At 36.7% G+C, this 23,961-nt stretch overlaps 2 protein-coding genes across 6 annotated transcripts; both read right to left on the bottom strand.

Annotated features, from left to right (window-relative positions):
• Nucleotides 1–34: 34 nt before the first annotated feature.
• slc19a1 (solute carrier family 19 member 1) lies at nt 35–11,166 on the bottom strand. The gene is made up of 6 exons (XM_041978681.1): nt 11,022–11,166; nt 9,054–9,685; nt 6,443–7,202; nt 5,564–5,756; nt 3,489–3,630; nt 35–1,222 (listed from the first exon to the last, which is right to left on the bottom strand). Exons 2-6 carry the CDS (start codon nt 9,354–9,356, stop codon nt 1,028–1,030), a joined length of 1,593 nt encoding a protein of 530 aa, XP_041834615.1. The 5' UTR covers nt 9,357–9,685; nt 11,022–11,166; the 3' UTR covers nt 35–1,027.
• Nucleotides 11,167–15,090: 3,924 nt separating this feature from the next.
• LOC121635899 (C-X-C chemokine receptor type 2-like) lies at nt 15,091–23,587 on the bottom strand. 5 transcript variants are annotated; one of them, XM_041979299.1, is made up of 3 exons: nt 23,497–23,587; nt 16,375–16,583; nt 15,091–16,292 (listed from the first exon to the last, which is right to left on the bottom strand). In XM_041979299.1, the coding sequence occupies exons 2-3, from the start codon at nt 16,496–16,498 to the stop codon at nt 15,526–15,528; spliced, it is 891 nt and encodes a 296-aa protein (XP_041835233.1). In that variant the 5' UTR covers nt 16,499–16,583; nt 23,497–23,587; the 3' UTR covers nt 15,091–15,525. The 5 variants fall into 5 exon arrangements, with proteins under 5 accessions (XP_041835233.1, XP_041835235.1, XP_041835234.1 ...); XM_041979301.1 differs by having other exon boundaries at nt 15,091–16,289; XM_041979300.1 differs by lacking the exon at nt 23,497–23,587 and adding an exon at nt 17,152–17,587.
• Nucleotides 23,588–23,961: the final 374 nt, after the last annotated feature.

The raw sequence follows: 23,961 nt of genomic DNA, 5'->3' as shown, positions 1-23,961 counted from the left end.
TTGTGAATAAAAATAAACATCTGATTTCCTTTTATACAGCATTCAGACAGGCTCACAGTCTTCTCTCAGGAATCATTTAAATCAAAATAAAACAAATAGTGAGTACATTGTGAAAATGAGTAAAATCCTACTGAAAACGGAGCTAACATGACAACTAATCAGCAGTGAAAAACATTTCCTTATCTTCACTGTAGTTCCTGTGGTTGGGTTTAGTAACACTGCATTCCTCTGTCCTCTACAGGACCAACCCTGTTCATGTTAATGTGAGATTAGCCATCCTCTTTGCTGCCTCATACTAACAAGCTGCTAGATTATTAACTGAGGTACTAAAATTGAACACTTGGTAGGAAATTGAGTGTAAAAATGTAGAAATTATTTCTCAAAATTATTCAAATCTTATTCCAAGGTATCAAACAGATTACAAGTGTCTTTGTTGTGCTTTTTCTACAATACAAAAGAAAAAAAGGTTTAAAAAATACAGCAAAGATTAAAAAGTTAAATTTTAGTTAAATTAAAAAATTAAAATACTAAATGAAGTGCATAAAAATCTGCATTTTATATAAACATATTTATCATTCATGATTATCTCAATGTGATCACACTAAAGAGGTCAGATCTTTTGCAAACTGGATCAACACAGCAATTGTAACATTAAGTACAACAGGAGTGTTTAAAACAACCACACCTGTCTAAATTAATGTGCATAAGAAAAGTTCTTCGGTCTGAAATATTAAAAAAAACTGCCCAAGACATTTAAGGTCCCTCTCTTTTTTAGCGGTTTTGTTTTTCAGCTTTACTAAAGCACAGTGCTGCTGAGCACTTTGCATGAAATAAAACAGATTTTCCTCCTTTTTTTTGTCTGATCATTAAATAAAAACTCTGCTGTGCAGGAGCTTTACATCACAGACGAGGCACTTAACACTGAGCATCTCCGACAGAGTCAGAGACTTGAAAACGACTAATCCTGCTGAGAGTGAAGAGCTTGGGATCAAGATAACATGAGATGCTGACAGCATGCTCCTTGTGATTAAGCTTTGGCACTTTTGCCATTAGACAAAGGTTCTGCCTCTGAGTTTGCAGCCACCAGGCTGAGCTCTGTGGCCCGGTCGCTGGCCGTGGCTTCTCCCCTGGACTGGTTTCTGAAGTGACGGATGATGACCACAGCAGCGCAGATCAAATAGACGACCGTAAGGAAGGCAAAATAAACAAAGTACACCAGAAACTGCAAGAGAAAACAGGTGTTTTAATTTAATTTACACTGTTCATGTCAAATATAATAATGTTTTTCTTGTCCATGTTAATTATCATAAAAGGTGAAATGTGTACACGACAACAAGCCTGCAGCTCTTATAGTGATAAAACCACAACAGTGGTAACAGCTACATTTAATTTTTGGATCATTCGCACCTCCAAATCATCTTCTCTGTGCTGGTTCTGGTCATTTCTGTCTGTTAGAAGACAGGTTTAGCTAGGCAGCTGCTATGTTCCCATTTGCTCATAAAACTGAAAGTGGTGACAGAAACAGATTTTAAGCTTAAAATGTGCTGGGAGCAGCTGTACAAAGAAGGTGACGGAAGCAGTATTTTTGTCTCTAGAGGGCACACATGCTCAGTAAAAATGTGGCTTTTTCTGCTTGGAACAGTTGAACAGCCTCGCAGTAACACCAGCAATGTTCCTGGAGCTTCAAACTAGCAACTGCAGCATTGACTGTTACTATAGTGCAGTAAAAATGAATATAATGGTGAGAAGAGCAGGTCGTATGAAGACTGAACTGGTTTGTTATGACGGTGAAATTTAGGTGCTGTTAATTCCAATCAAATTACCAGAAAATCAGGAAAAAAAGTCAATGTTTTGTGAATATTAAAAACTTTAAACCATCATTAAACCAGCACTCGTGTTGGTTCAGTTTGATTTTAAAGTTTAATTCAACTTTCAAATGTTTTTTTTTTTTGTGGTATTGTTCAATGTTTTTTTAACTTGTTTATGTAAGCTATAGGCAAAGACAAATAAATTTACACCTTATTTTGTTTACGTGCTTGAAATAAATACTAAAAAACCGCATTTAGGAACAAATCTACTTTTCTATAGAAGTACTAACTTTACCTGAGTGGTAGTCTAATAATTTCCTTATTTATCTGTACTGGCCCTTTAAGCGGCTCCTCAGCTCATCTTATTCCCTAAAACAAGAGTTTAGCTTCGGTCTCTGACTTCCTAAAAGCCCTCTTTCTTCTTCTTGGCCAACGTCATGACTCTTTTTCAGCTGCATTGTTTTCACTTCCTGGACATCTTGTGCTTGTAACTGATTAAAGGGGGGAAAACAAGTTGGAAACAAACTGAGCTGTCTGAAGTCTGAGGGGAAAGTTTTTTTTCCTCTATTCAGACAAAATATTTCTGTTAAGCCTTTTATTTTATTATGCATTTTTATTACTCAGGAAGCTGATCTCAATCTGTTTACATATTTATTCTGATGCCCTCCTCCATCATCTCCATCTCAGCTACATATTTGCCTCTTCTTTCTTTTTTAAGTCTTGAGTGATGCTGCATTGATCCCGCAACACAATATTGCATATATTGTTAGTTAAAAACAAATTTAGCTTCATTCAAGTAATGAGGGCAATGTAAGATCCTAAATGTCACCTCTAAACCTTCTTGTTCCATTTAATGGATTTATTGCAGAACTAAAGCTTATGGTGGGACCTCGTTCCACCACTACGACCCTCGTCTGTGGAATGTGAGCATGCCAGACAACCTCATGGCTGCAAAGACTGTCCATGTTTTTAAAAAGAGGCTCAAGACCTTTCTTTTTAGCTTAGCTTTTAACCTTATTTATTTAATTCTGCTTTATTTTATCCCATCTCATTTTATTTTTGTTATTCTTATCTCTCCTCATTATTTTTAGGTTTATTTGATGTTTGTTTAACATGTTTAACTCCAGTGCTTTCATCATTGGGAACCTCCACAACGGGGGCTCTGCCTGCTCAAGCTGGTGATATTCTTTGTCTGGGTGGCTTGGGGTGCTGCGCTGCAGGCCTATGGCTGTGGCATGGACCCTGGCCTGCCATGAGTGGTCCTGTGGTGGCACCGTTTGTGGCCATGGGTGGGCTGGCTCTTGGTGTGGATGGATCCCCAAGATATCGTTTCCTCACAGCCAGATGTTTATTTCTATTAATAATTTTACATCTACGTTCAGTTTGGAGGCAAAAATTAAGGACTGGAGTTCATGTTTGCGTAGAATAGGGAGCAAGAGTGTGTGATTGTGTGTGTGAAAGAGACAAGAATCAGGTGTGTGTTTTTAAATTGCTATATTATATACTTTAGTGTGTAAAGGCTTGTTTTATCTGTATTGCAGTTTAATATGAATAAATTGTTTTTATTATGTAAACCACTTTGTGTTGCTTTTGCACGATAAGCACTTTATAAACAAAGTTTGATTTGATTAAGCCTTACAAATGTACTCAATATAATCAAACAGTGGTACGAATTATCACCTGAGACTGCACATCCAGCGCCAGGCCTCTTTTGTCTGAGACTATCAGGCTGATGATGCTCTTCAGTATCGTCCCCAGGAAGGTGTTGACGCCAAACACCAGGGCGCACAGCTCCTTAGTGAGCGACGAGGCGATCTGAAAACTGTGGAGAGGCGACAACATAGTAATGTATTCCATGTTAACAAAATGCATCTGCAGAGAGTTGCAATCCAGTCAGTCTTATTTACTCATTTTGACTTAATTGGGACAGATGTTTTAATTCTGCAGTGTTCAGTATCTTTGTATTAGCAGCCTGTAAGATCATACCATGTGCATGTTGTTGCTTGACTTCACTAAACCAGATAGAAATATTTAAATTAAGTAAATGTTTAATGACATCAGTTGAATAACAACAGCAGCTCTCACATTGCTTCTAACCTTTTTTCATCATAAGGAAAACACTGGTAATGCTTCTGTTTTAATCCCATATCAAAGGGAATAAATAATGGAAATGCTTAGAAAAATTAATCCAGGTTCCTTGAATCAGAGGTCCCCAACCCTGGTCCTCAATGCCCACTGATTAATGGCTCATTAGCAGACTTGTGCAGAGCTTGTCAGAGAGTTGTTTAATTTGAATCAGGTGTGTTGCAGCAGGGAGACATCTAAGACCTGTAGGATAATGGGCTTTGGGGACCAGGGTTGGGGACCTCTGTCTTTAGTCACCAACAACTCAGAAACTCAAAGACACGCCCTTGGCATCCCTAGAAATGTGACTTTCATTGAACTGTTTAGATTTGCAGGTTTTATCCAGCCTCCTCCATCTGCATTGCCACTTAACTTCAACTTCAGATGATGCTGCATTCAATGCCCCTCACTTGTTCAGTTAAAAAACCTCACAGACTCTTTTATCAGGTACACCTTTTCAGCTAATTGCTAACACAAACAGCTTATCAACCAGTCACATGGCATCAATGTATTCACGTAGACATGGTCATGATGACTTGCTTAAGCTCAAATTAACTTCAGAATGAAGAAGAAGGAGGATTTAAGTGACTTCGAACATGGCAGGATTCTTATTGACGATCTATGATTGTGTGGGATTTTCACACACAACCATCTCCAGAGTTTCCATTCATTAACAGTTTACAAAAAAATGCCTTACTGACGTCAGAAGTCAGAGGAGAATCCCTTTATGACCCGTTATCGGTCCTTTTATCTTCTGATGGCTACTTCTAGCAGGATAATGCACCACATCACAAAGCTCAAATCATCTCCAGCTGGTTTCTTGAACATGATAATCAGTTCACTGTAATGAGTGAGATCACAGGTGACCTCCACAGCCACCAGATCTCAGTCCAGTAGAGCAGCTTTGGGATGTGATGGAACGGGAGATTCTCATCATGGATGCAGCAACTATGTGATGCTGTCATGTCAATGTGGAGAAAACCTCAGAGGAAGGTTTCAGACACTTTGTTGACTCTATGCTATGTAGAATTAAAGCAGCTCTGAAGGCAAAGGGGTGTCTAATAAAATGACCAGTAAGTGCAGTTAGCTTAACAGAAGAAATAAATAAGATAATAAGTTTAATGATTTAAAGAGACAACGAATTAACGTTCTTTGAAAGCACCATCAGTACAAAACCTACAAAACAAACATCTGTGAAATACTCAAAACTTGAAACATAGATGACTGGAGTGAGAGTAGCCATGTTTATATGGACAACAGTGTTCAGATTAAAAATGCTTCATGTAAACACCAATCAGAAGATTCTGATCTGATCACACTCATTCAGATCAATATTTCATTCTGACTGAGACGGGTGGATCGTGCAGACTGTTGTAGAAATTATCCTTGTTTGCTTTACTCAATAAAGTTTATTTAAAAAAAAAAAAGGTTAAGTCTAGTGGACGACCAGAGCTAAACTAATCAGTATGTGATACATATGTATTGCTTGATATTTAATAAAAATTCAATATTAAGGGGGAGAAAATGAAATCCCAATTGACAGAAGCTTCATTAAGACCTCAGTAAATTAAAAAAAAAAAGGACAGACTATGCCTAAGGTTTACCAACAAGTTTCATCTTGTGACACTCACGTAGCAACAGGCACCAGGAACTGATAGAAGCTTCTGAAGAGGACGTAAGAGACGTAGCAGACCCAAATGTTGTCTGTGGTTCCCATGACGAGCAGCAGACCCGCCTGCACCGCCGTGATAACCCCGATGACCAGCTCCGACCACACGTTCCACCGAATTTTGACAAAACCTGCCACAAAGGAAGCTACTGCACCTGTAAAGAGACAATCGTTACTGAGATTTTTTTTAATCAATACATTTTAATGCAGTCAATATCAAACACTACTCTTCTAATCTTTTTCTTTAGAAGAATATTTTCTTTGTCTATGACAAGTCTTTGCTTGTCAAGTCATCAACATTGCATCACATTATCAGTCGCCTACTCTCAGATTCGGTTTTATTGCTGCCACATGATTTCAGCAATCTGCTACCTTTGTGCTTTACAGCTGTTTAAAGTGCAATAGCTGATGTCATCTGTCCAGAGCAGGAGACGAAGCAGTTCACTACAAACAGCTGTTCTGACAAATCACAGCTTATCTACAGTGATAAACTCTTTATGTAAATATATGTGCACGGCCTGCACTCAATCACACTTGGAGTGTGTCGTTTACCTCAAAACAGACTCAGAGAAAAAGGGAAAATATGAGAAAGCCACAGGTGAAGCTCATATACTTTACAAGGACCCTCCTCCAGCAGCACAGGACCTGCTGAGATTAGTGTGTCGGCCAAGTGGGAAACACACCCACTGTCCAAATTACACATTAATAAACTTCTTACAATTTACAATGAAATAATCATTGCAGTTATCTGAGATCATTTTATTTGTTGTTATTGTCGTGCAGCCGAGTATTGCCCAAAGTATAACCAGTTATTCCTGGAAAAACTGGATGAATGCCTTACTCAGTAGTGTTGAAGCTGCCTCCACGCCCCCGTTGTAAACGTTCTTGTTCTCTGTGGGGGGGTAGACTTTGTTCCACAGGATGTGGACGTAGAACAGCACCAGGTAGTAGCCGGTGGAGTTGAACACCCACCACAAGGACCAGAGCCTCAGGTTGGGCCTGCTCAGCACGTTTTTAACCTCCAGCAGCATCTGCAGAAAAACAGAATTCTTCCAGCGGGATCCTGTGGACGGTGCACCCTCTTTCGGGTTCATCTTGTCCAGTTCTGATTTGGTAGCGGGATCTTTTTTTTCCTCCTGATTCTTCGTTCGATTGAAAAACAAGGAGCGCTTAGGCCACGGCAGGCACAGAGCGAGCAGCAGAACAAAGCTAACAAAACCCAAAGAGATGGCGCTGAGGGTGTAGAAGGTGATGTTGCCTAAAGACAGGCACAGCTGACCCAGCACAGAACTGGTGAAGACCCCAAAAAGGACTGAGGAGCGCGAATAGCCTGCCACGCGCTGGTAGAGGACCGGGTTGACCAGAGAGAAGATGTAGGAGGAGTAGGCCACACGGCAGGCCATGTAAATGCCGTAGAAAAACTCCATGAGCTGCATCTGAAGTAGCGTGTCACCGAGGAGCAGAATGACCCAGATGACCACCTGACTGACGGCCTGGATGATCAGGACTGGCTTGTAGCGCAGGAGATCTGTTAACAGGAAGGCTGGCACCAGCACGGCCATGTAGGAGTACGTCAGCACAGGAGTGATCTCATTGGTCACCTGGAATTCAATGAGATGGATTAAAGCTATTAGTTCTCAAATGTAATGGGACTCATACAGGTCTAGAGCAGCCTTTCCCCAAACTGGGGGACCCAAACCCCGTAGATGTCCCAAGATAAGTTCAGGGGTCTCCAGGATAATTGTAAAAAAAAAAACTTTATGTAGCCTACATTTGTTAAATAAATTAAGGATGTCAAAATTAATGCATTATTGCAAAGAGATTAGTCTGTGAAATTGTTGATGAATTATTTGAAGTCGAATTTGTAAGAGACGCTGATTTTGGGTTGTAGGTTCTTTGTTACAGCACTGAACCAAATCTACTAAAAACAACTTTTTCTTCCTTATGACGTCTGATATTTTTAAAGCCTTACATTTAGAATTTTTATCATCGGATGTCCAAAGTTAATACAAGTGCTCCGTTAAAATAATCCACCAAAACCACTTTATCGTGAACACTAACGTTTGTTATCTTGGAGGTTGTAGCTTAAAAGCTGGTCTAGAGAGGATAATTTAGTATTGCATTTTATTGAAATTAGGATGCAAAACTGCAATTTTTTGTTCACATCTTGTTAAGAAAGAACACAAATATAATGTTTAAGGGTTCAATTCATTGCATTCAACTTCCTCTGATTTTGTGTAAAAGAATTTTACTTTAGATCACACCAGTTAGCCTCATCCATAACACAATAAAAAAATTAGCACATTACTTCGGCTTACTTAGATAAACATTAACCAATAAATGCAAGGAAAAGGATTAAAAATAGGTTGGATGTTAAGATAAATAGATATATTCTCAGCCTGTTGACTTACTACTATGACAAGTTTAACATTACTTCCAAAAGCCCAACTATTTCATATAACAGACAAATAACTGCTGAGTAACAAATGTTTACTGACAGAAAAACCAGGGCAGGATATTAAAAAGGCCTCAGATGCCAGAAAAAAGGGCTGTGCAGAAAAACAGGCAACAGTTGCCAAATGTGAGGTCCTAATATGGTTTGTTTTTGTTTGACCATCAGCCAGAATAGTCAGTCAGATGAAAGATACCAGAAAATGTAAAGGAAATGCATCTCGACATATTTACACAGTGTATTGATGACATCTAAATGGTTCTGAGCTTCAGAATTTGTTATTTGATGTCAATCACGTCTGACAGCAGAAAGCCAGAGGTGACGTGTTTTCATGATCCGCCTATCGGTATTATATACAAACTACCAATAACTGGAATGAAATATTCTTTGTTTGTATCAGAGGGAAACTGGAAACTCAAATGCAAACACACACCAAGCTGTGTGTCATAAATCTGCCGTAGAATCCGCTTAGTTTTGGTGTAGATTTGCATAATTTAAGGGAAAAATAATCAGATATTTATGATGGGTGTAGCTGATCTGTAATAGAAGGAAAAATGGACAGCTGGCTGTGGAGAAGACCTGTTTAGTTAAATTAAAAATGCAGGCTGTTAGCTTTATCTTTAGCTCTGCTGTGAGTCCATCTTCCTTTTGGCAGGTAACCAGTTCTTTATTTAAGGTCATGATAAAAAAATAAATAGTAAAAAAAGTCTGGCAAACAAAATATTGACCACATCTCTACAAATCTGTCCACTTTCACAAACCTATTACACTGCCCCACTTTGGAGGAATGTGAACTTTGACCACATTAAGATGGATCAGTAAACTTACCACAGGCAGTATGTGCTTAACATTAAGGGCTTAACTGCATGAAGGCAAACTTATTAAATAGTTTTAGAGGATAACCTTCTATATGGCTTCACTTAGGGAAAAAAAAATCTGAAATGTTACTCTGCTAAATCACTTCCAAGCAAATATACCAAAGTAGTAGGACATCACTTACCTGCTCCCTGGTGAAGTTCTTCTCAAAGCTCAGCAGATACGGCGTAATGAAAGCCTCCCCGGGCTTAATAGATGACATAAACCCATAGAAACACAAGAATATTACAGCCCATTTCCACTTTCTAGCCTCGCCGACATCCTCTGGGGGCTCCTCAGAGGGAGACTGGGTCTCCGGAGCAGAGACGGCCATCTCTGCATCTCCGTCTTCATGTGCCTCAGCGTCCTCAGATGGAGTCACTTCAAGATTCATCTCCTTCTCCCCCTCGGATCTGTCCCCACTTCCTGCAGTGTCATCTGCTGCCATTGTGGCAGCTGGTTCGTGGTCACTCTGAAGCAGAGTGCAATGTTTCTGCTCTGTCAGATCACCATGTGAGGATTTGTTTGCAGGAGAAAAGCTACTGACTTTCAGTTTGGAATGATTGAGCAAAATGTAAAAACTTTCCTCCCAACTCTTCTGCTGCTCTGAGTCAGACAGGACTAAACTGAAGAAAACAAAACATCCTGCAGGGTGATGAAATGGCAGTTAAAATGCTGCTTGCTTGTAAGAGAAAGTGTTGACCTTTGCTTCATTCCACCGTGTGACATTGTATGACAGCAGCCTATCCAGCGGCTGAATCTGGTGTCATTGTGAACCTGAAATGATAACAATGCTGTCTGTTAGTCAGGCGATTCTGAAGCAGTATGTGCAGACACAGAGAAAAAACACGACAGTATTATTCAGTTTATTATCATGTATGAATAAGTTTAGTAAGTTCTTATAATAACTACTGGGTTCTATAACAAAGAAAGATTCTTTTTCCTGGTTAGAGCTTCTAGAGTTGACAAATTTTCCTTTGTTTCTAATACACACAACAGTAAACTTTTCACATTGGCTAAATAAAAACAGAATTAGGGATGCACAATCGCACTCCTGAACACAGGTATTAACTGATCAAAAGATTAGAACTATCAACATGACCTTAAAATAAACTGTGACAGGTCGTCTGAACAGAAGTTGTGTTATTCTTTGAATTGTCCTGTACATGAAATGTGCTATACAAATAAACTGCCTTGCCTTGCCTATTCTGTTTGTTCTGCAACGTGATTTATGCATCAAATTTGCCTAGGTTGTTGCTGTTATGATGGCAGTTAATTTAGAGCATAACCCTGGCATTTTAAAGCAGAGTTATGTAAACATAAAATCTGATATGTGCAAATTTAAATTCAGATGTGCCTGTGAACTACAAGTAGACCACAATGCATAACAGTCCTTGAAAATTCATGAAATCTTGCGTACTTCTAAAGACTAATGAGAAAATGTACATAAAAATAACTTTAGGTTTTTACATCTAAACTGAGTTCTTGTGTCTGCATCTGCCAGTAAGCCATCCTAAGAGGTGTAGCACCCAGTTCTGAAACCCCTAGACATTTTGGGGCCTTCATGAGTTTATTTTGACAACTATTTACAAACGTGCTGATATCTTACATGCAGAATTTGTGGCCTATGCAATTCTGTGACATAAAATAATAATAATAAAAAATTCTAATTAAATATTTTCACATGAGTTGTACTCCACACTTTCATACTATAAGGTTTCTTTGGCTACAGCTATTTTTTTTTTTAAAAAAAGCATAATTTTGTAATTTCTAGAAATGACATAGACAAGAAACAACAATTCAAAAGAAATACAACTGATATGTATTCAGTATTTGGGTCAGAGTTTAGTGTTTCTGGGTTAATGAAAACAAGCTACACAAACCAGCATGCCAGGGTTTTAGCAGCCCATCTACACAGACCCCCGATAGCTGCTAACGTGCTAACCCTGTTAGATTGTTCTTGCTTCACAAGTAATCAGGCCTGTACAATAGATTTAATATTAGATGTAAGTCAAAAGTACTAGGACACAGCTCACAGCCTATGGCTGGCTAACAAAGAAGATAAAATTATAATAATTTGAAAAAAATGCAGCATTGTAGTATAATCACATACCGTTAGAAGCAAGCTACTGAAAGTCGGTTACACAAGACCAGGTTGGCTCTCCATTAGGCATAATGTACGTGTTAGCAATTTTAGGTTAGCTTGCAGAAAAATAAGTTGAGATTACTGCCTCGTGTTTTTTTGAGACGTGAGTCACGTGTACAGTCGTCTTGTAGCCGCACTGACTTCTGGGAATTGATGTCTCGGGGTTCTTCTTGTGACGATTTCTTTTTTTGTTTGTTTGTTTGTTTGTTTGTTTTGTTTTGTTTTTTGGAGCCACAGCAGTTAGACTCTCAAAAGATCTGACTGAGGTTTTTGAACGGTTTACTGTCTCTTTGCGGTTCACAGGTTACATAGTTTTATAATAATTTATTTTTCTAAATTTTTTCATTCTAAAGTATCTTTACCACAATGACACACGACAGAGGTAAGAATTACCACAGCTTTTTAAAATAATATTTCACTTTCTTCACCAGTGTGGTGAGTGGTCCCTGCCACTGGGTGGCAACTATATCAGCGGTCCTTGCTGTGGTCCTTCGACTCATCACCACAGAGTTACTTGATAGATTTTGATTCAGTCGAATATTTCTTATGCCCCAACCACCACCCATGGGTTACTAAGCTTTTTAAAAAAGAATGACCATGTTTAATATTTTGTTTCAGATGGTTCAAACTCATTTTCATTCATTAATATCTGCTGGGCTGCACTTGTGTTTTCTGGAACTTATTGACTTTATTTTGGCCTATTATTTATTATCATTTTATTTTGTTTTAGTCATAGCAGTTTAGTCACCTGTTGTTTTTAAATGGATGAACTGACTGGGTTCTTTCTGCCATTTGTGGGTGATAAAATGTGTTTCCTTGACTTTGGGTCTTACAGGCAATTCTGATATAGTACACAAAATACACCAAAAAAGCACAATAAAATGAAGTAGATAAGTAGAAAAATAGAATAGATGCACTTAAGGGCACTTGTGAGATGATAATATAATAATAGTAAAAGTGACAGTGTAATAATAACAGTATATGATTGTAGCAGCAACAGTAAATAATAATAATAATAATAATAATAATTGTAACAGTGGCTCTGACAGAGGTAGAGGAGTTGTAAAGTCTGATTGCAGAAAGTAGGAAGGAAGACTGGGCTTTATTATTGAGAAAAGTTTAGGATCTGCTGTTTGTCTGATGTGTTGATCATAATTATGGAATATCTTAGATTTAAACTATGTAGTAATCATTTTAGTTAAATTAAGTCCTCCTACTACAGTTTCTGTTAAACTTGATTTCAGAAGAGAATATTGTAAACCATTGTGTAAGACAAAAAGCAGGGGGTACAGGAATGGTTTGCGAACTTTAATGAATTCTATTTTAGGAAAATACAAAATAAATTTAGTGGAAAAATGTTGATAAAATATTTCCATTTATGTCCATAAAGTCCATTACAAAGACAATGCCTTATTCATATCAATTTTGTTTAGATATTGGCTTCCTATTAGTGGTTGTCACTCTATTATTCCATAGCATGGGGAGAAAAGTTGTGTGAAAATGTGTGGGGGAAAAAGAGCTTTTAACAAATTAATTTTAATGGTACCTACCAGTGACTCAAAATCTAATGCTCTAATATTTCATTTTTCCTATTCTTTTAGCAAATGTCACTTTTATATATGATGAATTTTGCTTCCATTAAAAACTTAAAATAAATAAATAATAAAATTAGCCTTTCTTATATTGGTATCTGAAATGTATAGTATGAAGCTACCACTGATTTAAATGTCTCCTAGTGGCAGGGACCACTCATCACAGTGGTCCGGACCATCGACGGACCATGGTCTGGACCAGACCACTATTGTTGCCACAACCCCTACTGGAGAAAGAGCATGCACCAGAAGCTTAACTAAACAGTCCTGTTCAAAGGGTTTTAGCCAAGCCATGTTTTTTTGGGCTGTTTTTTTATTATCATTATTATTATTATTACTTTTCTGTTTTATTTTAAAAGGGCTTGTGCTTTGATTACTGAGGTGTAGTTTATGTTCGTTTGAAGTTCTCTCTCACTCTGCTAGGCCCTGTGTATTTGTCTAGTGAAACCTTAAGTTGGGTCATTTAATCGTATATCAGTGTATCTCGGAGCCTTTTCAGTATTAAATTCAATTCCACTGTTTCACTCACACATCTCTCTGTTTTTATCTCTGTCCTCCATGTGTAAATCTCCACTATAGTCTAGTTCTTTGTACAGGGTGGGGATTTCAACAAGCTGCATTACTGGGTGTATATGTATAAATCTTATACCTATTTATTTAGTGCAAATAAATATAATTTTTATGTCCATGATGTTACTGACATTGAACTGAACAATGAGAATAATGTATTATAAATGTATTATAATGTGTTATGATAATATAAATAATATATTATATATATATATATATAACTATATATATATATATATATATATATAACTCTGTCATATGAACACTCTGGATTTGATTTCCATCAAGTAATAAAATAACCATCCACATAAGAAAAAATAACTTTTTACTTGAGAAATTGTGAAATCCTCTATAAGAATTATATCTGATTTAATAACAATAATGAACATAAAAGACCATCTTCACTTACCTATTGCCTAACCTTAAGACCTTAAGCCTCAAAAGTAGTGTCGCCAATGAGTCTTGGTTTCCTGTAACCAGCTTCAGTGCTGTATCTGAAAATAAGGAGGAAACACACACACACACACACACATATATATATATATATATATTTTTTTTTATTGAAATGTTCTCTTTCTCTAAGCTGAGTTTTAGAAGCCTAAATATTGATTTAACATAAATACCTTGTGAGTTTGTATTTTAATTGCATCTGTTAATTTTCATATGAAAGTCCATGATTAAAGCTCTGCTCTAAAATCATTAGCTATAATTATTCATTATCATTATTCATAAGTATTATTCATAAGAATGCATTGTCATAGCTACTTCTCTTCAACATAGCGTTTATAACAAACCAAGCCCAAACAAATTGCTATAAAATTGGGCAAATTATGGTTATTTATAAAGTGCATGCACCATTAAAACAATATTATGATAGAACAAGCTGACTGTGGCAAGATGGCCACCAGTGTGGACGTTCAGCCCCATTGGCCAGCAGCTCCTTTATTGTAGATATCTGTGGTGCAGTATGTGGCACTTGATATGATTTGTTTCTTCAAACTTCAATAATCTAATCCAACAAAGGACATCAAACAAGAGTCAATCGCAAAATAAACTGTGTGGCATTAGCAGAGAATATTTAAAATGTTTTTATGGGCACCACCCACATACTCATCCCGCAAAAGAAAATGTGGGATGAGCTGGTAATTAAATATACCATTTAAAAGAAATATAAACTGGCTTTATGAATTTATGCTTTTTAAGATTTATTGTCAAGAAGCATTGTTGCAGCAAAGAAATAGTAGATAAAACACACATTTCCTTACTTTTTATGATTATTCTAAATACATTCCCAATTATAGTTTAAGTTTATATCCATGAAAAAAGTTTTTGACCTACTATAATAATGCATAATAGTGGTAGATAGTTGTCAGGAATTACATGTAAACTAGTTTTTAGAAAGCCAGGTTATCGAAAATATGCAACCTAAACTATAAATCTCTCCTGATAAATAAATAATAATAAAAAAAAAGTTAATTTAGATGCATCCTTCACACTGTATTACACAAAAAAGTAAACAAAACAGACGACACAGTCCATCACTGGATATTTTTACCACTGTTTTATTTTTACTTTCTTAAAGTCTAATTTCATTTGACACGTTATAAATGCAAAATATATTTTTCTTTTAATCAAATTAAGTGAATCCTCTTAGGTTATCAATAATACATCTTTGGTAGAATTTGTTTTCATCCAACTGATGTTTTATGGATAATAGAGTTTTTATTATTTTTCATTTACAGTGAATTATGTTGTTCAGACACTGAAATGATGAATTCCCTGTGAGAAAGATGAGTTATTCATTATTTTATTGATCACTAGAACTCTTGTGTATATTAACTGAGTTTGGAGAGAGACAGTCGGTTCAATGAGAATTGGGGAAATTATTTATTTATTTATGTATCAGAACATGACATGTAACATCTGAAGCAATGCTTTTTAATATAAAAAAATATAGCAGCACTTAAAGATAAAGGCATATGCAATGATAAAATATTGCTAATTAAACTGAGGATCTGTACAGTAGGAAGATTATCTTAAAGACTAATGAAGGAGGAATAAGGAGCATGGAGTTGACGTAATCACAGGCTGGAAAAGTGAGGTATCATTAGAGTGACACCAATAGATGGCAGCAGTGTTCTACATAATACAAAATGGATCTTCTGCAATTAAAGGTGTGTACACATAATGAAATAAAATAAGACAAATCCATAAAAAACTTAAAATAAATCTATATTAACTCTAATTAAATGTATTGTCTGTGCTAAAATTCTTTCCTTCTGTATGTTGGAAATAAATCCACTGAGTCTTCAGAAAACAGTTGCACTGCCCTCTGAGGTCAGAGATGTTGACCTGCTGAACCTTGACCCCGACATTCTCTCCTTTCGGAGTTTCCTCTGAACAAAACGGGTCATTTTTTTCCGGAACTTCTCTCCCACAAAAGCATAGAGGAAAGGGTTGATGCAGCTGTGGGTCAGTGCGAGGTCTTTGGTTAAACCCAGAGCTAAGCTCACTGATCTTCTCATAGCGCAGTCATAGGGAACCAGTTTGGTTCTCAACAGCGTGTCAGCCACCAGTGTTACATGGTATGGCGTCCAACACAGGAGAAATGCAACCACTACTGATATGATTACCCGCATGGCTTTGTATTTCTGGAAACCCCGAGTGTGCAGCAGCCTTGCGATGGTGATGGTATAGCAAACTATCATGATAGCCAGTGGGGCCACAAAGCCAAAAATGTGGCGGAGGCCACGACTGGCAAGCCTCCAAACAACAGAGCTACCAATGTCAAACGTTTCGGTGCAAATCCACTCTTCTGAGTCATCACTGGGGTGGGCAACATGAAAAAGGGCGGGCAGAGCCAGGGCGCAACCAAGGGCCCACACAGCTGCACAGAGGAGCCTGCTGCACCTCCTCTGAACATTCCTGGGCCCCTCATGGGCATGGACAATCACAAGAAAACGATCAATACTGATACAAGCCAGGAAAATGATGCTGGTGTAGAAGTTAGCTTCAGTGACAAGGTTGAGGATCTTGCACAGGAAGTCTCCAAAGATCCATCCTCGTACGTACGCTACTGCAAAGAATGGGAGCGTTAGAGCCATCAGTCCATCTGCTACTGTCAGGTGAAACAAGTACACATCTGATGAAGTCAAGACCTGTCTGCTGGTGCTGATCACCCACCCCACCAGAAAATTTCCTGGGATTGCCAGTACAAAGATGACTAGGAGGATGACACACATGATGAGAGCTGCTGCAGGTTCCAGCTGCTTTGCCTCGCATGCCACCGTCTCTGGATTGATGTAAAGTGGGGTGGTCTCATTTTGGTCAAAGTAGTCTTCTCCAAATGTATAGGTGAATGGCATGGCTACGGATGGAAAACAGACTGATTCTAGTTCATTACAGTAATAGCAAATATGACAATAACTTCATAGTGTATATAAGTGTATGAACAGTGTCAAAGCAACATATCATTTCTGGGTAATCAAGTATGAAAAATTATGTAAACTTAAGTGAACTAAATCAAGAAGAAGTCTGTGTAAGCTGTGCTAAACACAAGCAACAGTAACATGTGACTGACACCAATTACTCTATTTTTTATATTTCTTTTATTTATTTATTTTTTTTACCAATGACTATTGATAACTTAACCTGCAGGAATGCAGCACAAGGACAGAAGAAGCATACACTTTATGTCAGTTACACAAAATATAAGTCAACATAAGCCACCAGTGGCTACAGCAGTCCTATATCATCGAAACTTCTTTATGGAGAATTTATAAAAAGTAAAAAAATATTTTTTTGTTTATTTTTTCTGTCTCATTTAAGTATTTCAATATGAAATTTTCAATTAAATCAAACAATTTTAGTCAATTTATCTACCGTTAACTTAACTACCATCCCTCATCTTTAAGAGAATGAACTTTAAGGCTCACCTTCTTGAGGCTCAGCTGAAAGCTTCGGAGATGAATAACACCAAACTGATTCTGCACCAATAACACAGTTTTATAAAAATGACTCAATATGGGTGGCTGTTTGTCCCCACTGAAAGCTGAACCAATGCCCTGTTTCATTAACCAGTACTGTATGTTCTTGCATATGACTGCTTGCGTCATCACAGCTTCCCTCACATCTTCTCTGCTGAAACGTGTCTTAACAAAACAAGAAGACATTTTATGAAACACACAGGTTTCATATTATTGGCTTAGTTAGAACTGCAGAGGCCGTCCAGATCAGAAAACTTCAGAAAACCCAAGAAAGTACAACTTGTTTGTAAAGATGGGAATTATCTCATGCATTTATGTAAGGGATAATGCCTGATGAGGAGGCCATTATAATAAATTAATGGACGATGCGGAGGCTTGAACCGAAGTCCATTAATTTATGATAATGGCCACCTCAAAGGACATTATCCCGCTTATACCACGGTCCATTAGGAAAGAAAAAAATATTAAATAAATTATTAATGTGTTAATGTTGTTTTTTTACCGGTGAAATCGTAAGTTTTTCACAAGAAGCGGCTGAGTGGACTATTTCCTTGTTACGCGTTGCCAAGGTAACCGGCTCCGACACAGAACCTGCAGCTCAGTCGGCCGCAGACGTGGCACAAACATTTCAGAGGGCGTGTTCAGCTCTTACAGCTTGTGTGTGTCCAGAGGATGATGCAACATTTTGTTTCAGTCAAAGTCCACAGATAGTTTCCTACATGTTCAATAAGCCTGCAGGCTGAGCTGATCTGGCACGTCTGCAGCCCTGCATCTGAGTTTCTGTTGCCACGGTTACCAACTACCGTTTAGTCAGCGCATAATTTACAGCAATAAGGCTATTTGGCCGGAACTTCTTTTAAAGGTGTCCATTATTACTTTTTAAAGGGCACCCTCCAGCCAATCAGAATCGAGTATTCACCCAGACCATGGTATAAATATTGTTTTTGAACTCAAGGGGCCTTAGAGTGGTCAGCTTATCAGAGTGAATACTCATACTGCTTTCACACTTTTTGAGATCCTTCTGACTGCTGAACATTTTTGGACATCTATAACTTTGTCATAATTCAAGATGTTTAAACTATTTAAATAGCAAAAAAATATTCACGTCATTTAGGAGAAGGGTGCTTAGACAGAACTTTTTAATGATCTTTAATAATTCTAGAAATATTCAGCTTTTATCACAAAATTTAAAAACATTGATTTCAGTAAATAGTTTTCACTTCAGACTTTCCACAGTTTTCAACACTCAGAAATTCTGTGTTTAGCAATGCCTCGTCCTTCCTGTGATGAGAAACTGTGTCACAAGAGTTCAGGTTTGTTCGTAAGGGGTTCAGGCTGATTGAAGATGGAATTCTAAACTTTCTTTGTGCATTTTGATTTTCAGAAAAAAAATCACATTGAAATATTTACTTTAGACATTTTAAAATTATTAAAACAATGTCTGAAAGAGAACATTTATCTAACACAAATCAGCTTTTCGAATTATTCCTCAACATTTCAAGTTACTTCAATTAAAATCATAAAGCTTACAGGATTCAGCAGTATCAGCATTCACATACTTTTTCTTAGAAAAAGACATTCTCTCGTCTCCTCTTTAATTCATCTATGAAAAGAATTTGACATTTTATTCCTAAAACATATATTAATTAAACATAAAGCCATAAAGCTTTATTAATATATGTTTTTCTTTTTACCTTTAATTTGAAGCATCCATGCACAAGATATGTGATGTAGAGATGTTTCTTTTTCTAATTAGGAAATTGTTGGATTATTTCACCATTATAGGCCCAGTAAAATTACAATTTCTAAGTTAAAGAAGAAGAAAGTACTTTTTAATTAAAACTTTTACACACTAGATCAATGCTGCTCACCATCTTCCTATGTTTTCTTACATGATAAGCAGTGTTTTTGCTAGAATGTTTTGTTTTGGTGAAGCTTGTCTCGACTTGAGCTGTTCCTGGTAGTGTTGCAGGGGCTCATTGGCTAACCAGCTGTGTGCTGAAGGTGTTTCACAAATCAGAAGGTCGTCATGTCAGCTGTCACATTTTCTGGAAATGAAATGCTGAAATGTTCTCACACTTTGCAAAATGTTGCTCTGATTCTGCTTTTTTTTTCTCATACTGAATCAACGATCCCTCTCTAAGTATTTGTATTGAGCATAAGTCCATCGTTATTTTTGCCCTTTTAGTGAGAATTCCTTCGAAGAGGGAGTGTTGCATGTTGAGACAAACATCAGAAAGTATTAAGAGAAACATGCAAACTACAGTACATCTCAGTAATAACAGGATGCCTCTCTGACAGGGGCTCTCCTCCTCCTCCCCTTTTGCTCTTTGAGTAAATAAATGAGCATCATGAGACAAAGGTATTTTCTTTTAACCCCCTCTTTCTCTGTTAGCTGGGTTTTAAAGTGGAAAAAGGAGGGGATTAATCATCATGCCACAGCAGTCTTACATTCCCTGCTGTCAGGTATCTGTAATTTAATGGCCACATTGAGTCTTTGCACCAGTAAATGACAAAACTGTCACACTGCCAACCTCCATTAGTCCCAAAACAAGAATGGCCAGTTCTTATTTTCTCATTCTATGTGCAAATCTGTTTCGGTCAACAGTGTGTATCCGGGTGTTGGGAACTGTTTTACAAGCTGAACTTATAGATGGTATGGTTGAAGGCATCAAAGATGACTAACAAAACAGGTGTACCTTTGTTGTCAACAGTTTCTCTCACACCCACCTGGCAAAACATGCAACCAGCAGAAGGTAAGTTGGCACCAACATTAAGCTCAGCCTCCTTCTCTGGAAATGTTTGATTGTTATCAGATTTTCGTGCAGTTCCGTGGAAAACACAGGCCCAGTTACTCACAGATTGTGATCTTCATTCCATGATGAACATGCAGTGCAATCTACGTCACCTTGTCCTCATATTTCTTGCTTTATTTTTACTCCCTTTTTGTTGTCTACTATAAATTTCCTTTATATTTGGAGTATGAAAGCATCCAAACCGTCTTTTTAAGGCATGTTCTAAAGTTTTGTTGCAGAAACTTACTTTTTAACAAACATTCCCATTTGCTCTCTGCAAAATTCACCTGACATGACCTAAAATGATGTCGTGCATGTGCTTTGTAAAGGTGCCTTCTCTTTAGTACGGAATAATTAAATAAGAAATCATTGCTGTAACGGCTACGTTAAAGATATGAAATTGTTTTAGAAGTTAAGTATAGATTTCTGAGTACATTAAATTACAGAATAAAGCTGGTACATTTTAAAGAAATCTGCTTATTTCCTATCACACATGGCCAATTAAAACTGAAACATGCATTGATTCTTTTAAATAATATTTTCATGAAATTGTCATGATTCATGCTTTGCTCCTTGGTTTACTGTTTGATTTGGTGTTTAGGGTCATGTTCTGTATTTTTTAGGTCTGATAAGCTCATTCACCTGTGTCTAGTTTGTTCTTCTGTGTTTTTATTCTCCATTGGTTTCAGTTCCTCCTTGCCAGTTCATCGCTTTCTGTGTTCTCTTTGTTTGTTAGTGCTGTTTGGTGTTAGATATATCACATGCCATGTTTGTTTCTGTTAGATTTAGTCCATGTTATGCTAAAGTTTTGCTACTCAAGTCTTTTTGTTTTATAAGTTTTGATTTTTGTTTAAACCTTTTACCCGTGCTGGTCTGCCTCCTGCCTTCACTTGGGTCCCCACAGCTTATGACAGAAATAAAATCAATGATCTGGATTCACATTATTTAAAAAAAAAACAAAAAAACACAGTAATACAACAGGATTTGCAGAATCAATTGAAAACAAAACCATTTTGTTTTTTGTTGAATAGGACTTCTTTTACCACATATTTGGTATATTTGTAACATTTATTGACATCTAGTGGCCAATTTAAAGATAGTAGCCGACTCAAACAAAGTCTAACCCACTATCTGATAACAAACTGCATCTTTATCAGTTGACTTTTATTCTTCCTTTAGTGATTTCCTCTGAGAAAGTCATGCCAACGTTACTCTTGTTTTCTTCTTTCACCTATTCCACATTTGCTTCACTTCCTTTTTTTTCTTGCCCATTTGACAAGAGTAGCTCATGTGCCCTTTTTTGTAATACATAAGATGTGTAGTTCTCCAGCAAGAGTTGTCTTCTCTTTTTAGTGGGTATTTCAAACAAAGCAATATGGCGGCACAAGATGACAGCTTCAATGACAGCCTGTAGAAATAGATATAAATGGTTCATTTGGTATTCAAAACATAGTAATTCATTTGCCAAAGCAGTTAAATGCAAATTAACTTAGTCCTCAAACAAGAGTCTTCTTTCTTATGGCAGTTGGTATCCTAAACAAAGCAACACACACGTTTAACTGTGTTGCTCATACCACAATCCTCACAAGTTATAGCTCGTTGTAAAGGTGGCTAATCAGGCTTATCAGTGATTTATAAAACAACACCAATTGGTGTTATATAAAGGGAGAAAACTTTAAGAGAGCTTTGTTACTGTTTCAAATGGCAACTCCAACTTGTGACAGGTGCACTTAAAGCAACTACAGCAGTTAATGTGATGGCTTTCCTTTTCATTTCATAGCTATGTCCCTTGCTTTAGCAGCTTTGTTTATTTCCTTACTCATACTGCATTCACCATCTACTGGTCTCTAACTAAAACTTTTATCACCAAAAATGTATTTGCTATTCTGAAGGCAACATTCGAGTGGTTTCTTGGCTTCAGCTGATTAATCAAGAAAAACTCACAAAGGGGTCTTTCCGCCCCCCTCCCAACTCATTCTTTTAGCACACCTGAACATACAGAAGTTCAGTCTTTTACATGCAGCTGTGATTTCTGTGGAATTTTGTTTGCAGTGCTAAAAGCCTTTTTACAACTGGAGCAGTTACTGAACAATGTGATCTTTAATCTACTGTATACAAGGAAGACAGGTTCGAGGAAAGATTTAGTCAAACACAAAACGAAAAGGTTAAATTCTAGCGTATGACTGTATGTTCTAGCATATGAGGCCTATGACAGAAAGATTTTCTCTTTCTTTTTTTATATGAAGTGGTTTCAGTGGTGACAGTTTTGAAAACAAATTCCGTCATTCTTATGCACCGGAATAAACTTTGATCTCATAGATAACCATCTTAAAGCTTTACAAGTTGCACATTTTTTTGGTTTCTAAACAATTGAGTTGAGTAGCTTGCGTAAGGTAGTCTTTTTAATTTAAGCAGTGTTCCAGTAAGGTCACAGCATTCAAATCAAGATGCTATATGTTTGGATTTTTTTCTTTTAGTCTCTTAAGATGAAAACATTTGATCAAGATGCTCGGTACAAAAGAGAAAAAAAATAATAACAACAAAAGAAAACAAGGCAAAATGAAAGCATCAAGACACTCAATTACACTGCTATTACACTGATTACACTGATACTCAATTACACAGGCTTTCATTGAACCAAGACTGGATTATCTCCAGTTTCAGTGGTATTTTGTTTCTGTGACATGCGAGGAGAAAAATCTTGCATGGTGGCTATTCACATCTCTGAACATCTTTCACTTCATAAGAAGTCAAACCTTTGGATAATTGACAACATTCTAATATCCATCCATCCATTATCTAGACCGCTTATTCCGTTTCGGGTCGCGGGTGAGCTGGAGCCTATCCCACATTCTAATATATTTCTGATAATAAATACATTCAGTTTATTGTCTTCAAACTAACTGATGGCTACAAAATTCACCAAAATTAAAAGGGTTAAATATTGTAAACAAAATCATTTGGAAAAAAAAAACTTTTAAAAAGGCAGGCGGATAACAGAGAAAACATAAAAGAAAACAATAAACAATGATAAGGCAGAACAAGATGTTTCAAATCCTAATTTTGCTCCCTTAAACTCAAAAATGGCAAATGAAACTGTAGAACTATTATTTTGTTTATTTTAAATCTTTATTATTTTATTTCTAACAATAACAAAAGTGACCACAAAATTAATTTAAAAAGTCCAATAGTCCAAATATATAGTTTACAAATAAATAATAAGTTTAATTTCTATAGTGTTGACCCATTAAAATATATAATAAAATACTTGCAAAAATGTAAGGGGTGTACTCTTTTCTGTGAGATACTGTGTACATATATATATATATATATATCTCACTCTGTCATATGAGCACTCTGGATTTGATTTCCATCAAGTAATAAAATAATCATCCACATAAGAAATAATAACTTTTTACTTGAGAAATTGTGAAATCCTCTATAAGAATTATATCTGATTTATTAACAATAATGAACATAAAAGACCATCTTCACTTACCTATTGCCTAACCTTAAGCCTCAAAAGTAGTGTCGCCAATGAGTCTTGGTTTCCTGTAACCAGCTTCAGTGCTGTATCTGAAAATAAGGAGGAAACACACAAGATAACATTTTATGAAGAAAACATTTTTACTTGGTAAAACCGGTAAAGTCAGAGCAGAGGGGCATGGCACTGTCATTCTGATACAATCAGGAATCATCTTACAAGACCCCAAAACATTAAAAAAAACATACACACACACACACACACACACACACACACACATATATATATATATATATATATATATATATATATATATATATATATATATACATATAGCTGCAGATATATTTCTGGGAAATTTAAATGTTATTTCATGATTTTCATTTTTCTTTTTTTTCTGTGAGTATGATTGATCAGAAAAAAAACTACAGTGACTTATGAAGTTGGCTATTATATATTTGATCTATTTTTTCTCTTTGT

The sequence above is a fragment of the Melanotaenia boesemani genome, chromosome 24 (genome assembly GCF_017639745.1).
Source record: "Melanotaenia boesemani isolate fMelBoe1 chromosome 24, fMelBoe1.pri, whole genome shotgun sequence".
Taxonomy (NCBI): domain Eukaryota; kingdom Metazoa; phylum Chordata; class Actinopteri; order Atheriniformes; family Melanotaeniidae; genus Melanotaenia; species Melanotaenia boesemani.
The sequence above is the reverse complement of the archived record's forward strand: the minus strand, read 5'-3'. Positions and strand labels throughout refer to the sequence as shown.

Coding starts and splice junctions, on each gene's coding strand:
- slc19a1 (XM_041978681.1), bottom strand. CDS start 9,356: ATGGCAGCAGATGACACTGCAGGAAGTGGGGACAGATCCGAGGGGGAG. Junction 5,757..6,442: donor GGCAGCTTCAACACTACTGA/GTAAGGCATTCA, acceptor GTCTCTTTACAG/GTGCAGTAGCTTCCTTTGTG. Junction 3,631..5,563: donor TTCCTGGTGCCTGTTGCTAC/GTGAGTGTCACA, acceptor GCCTCTCCACAG/TTTTCAGATCGCCTCGTCGC.
- LOC121635899 (XM_041979297.1), bottom strand. CDS start 16,581: ATGCCATTCACCTATACATTTGGAGAAGACTACTTTGACCAAAATGAG.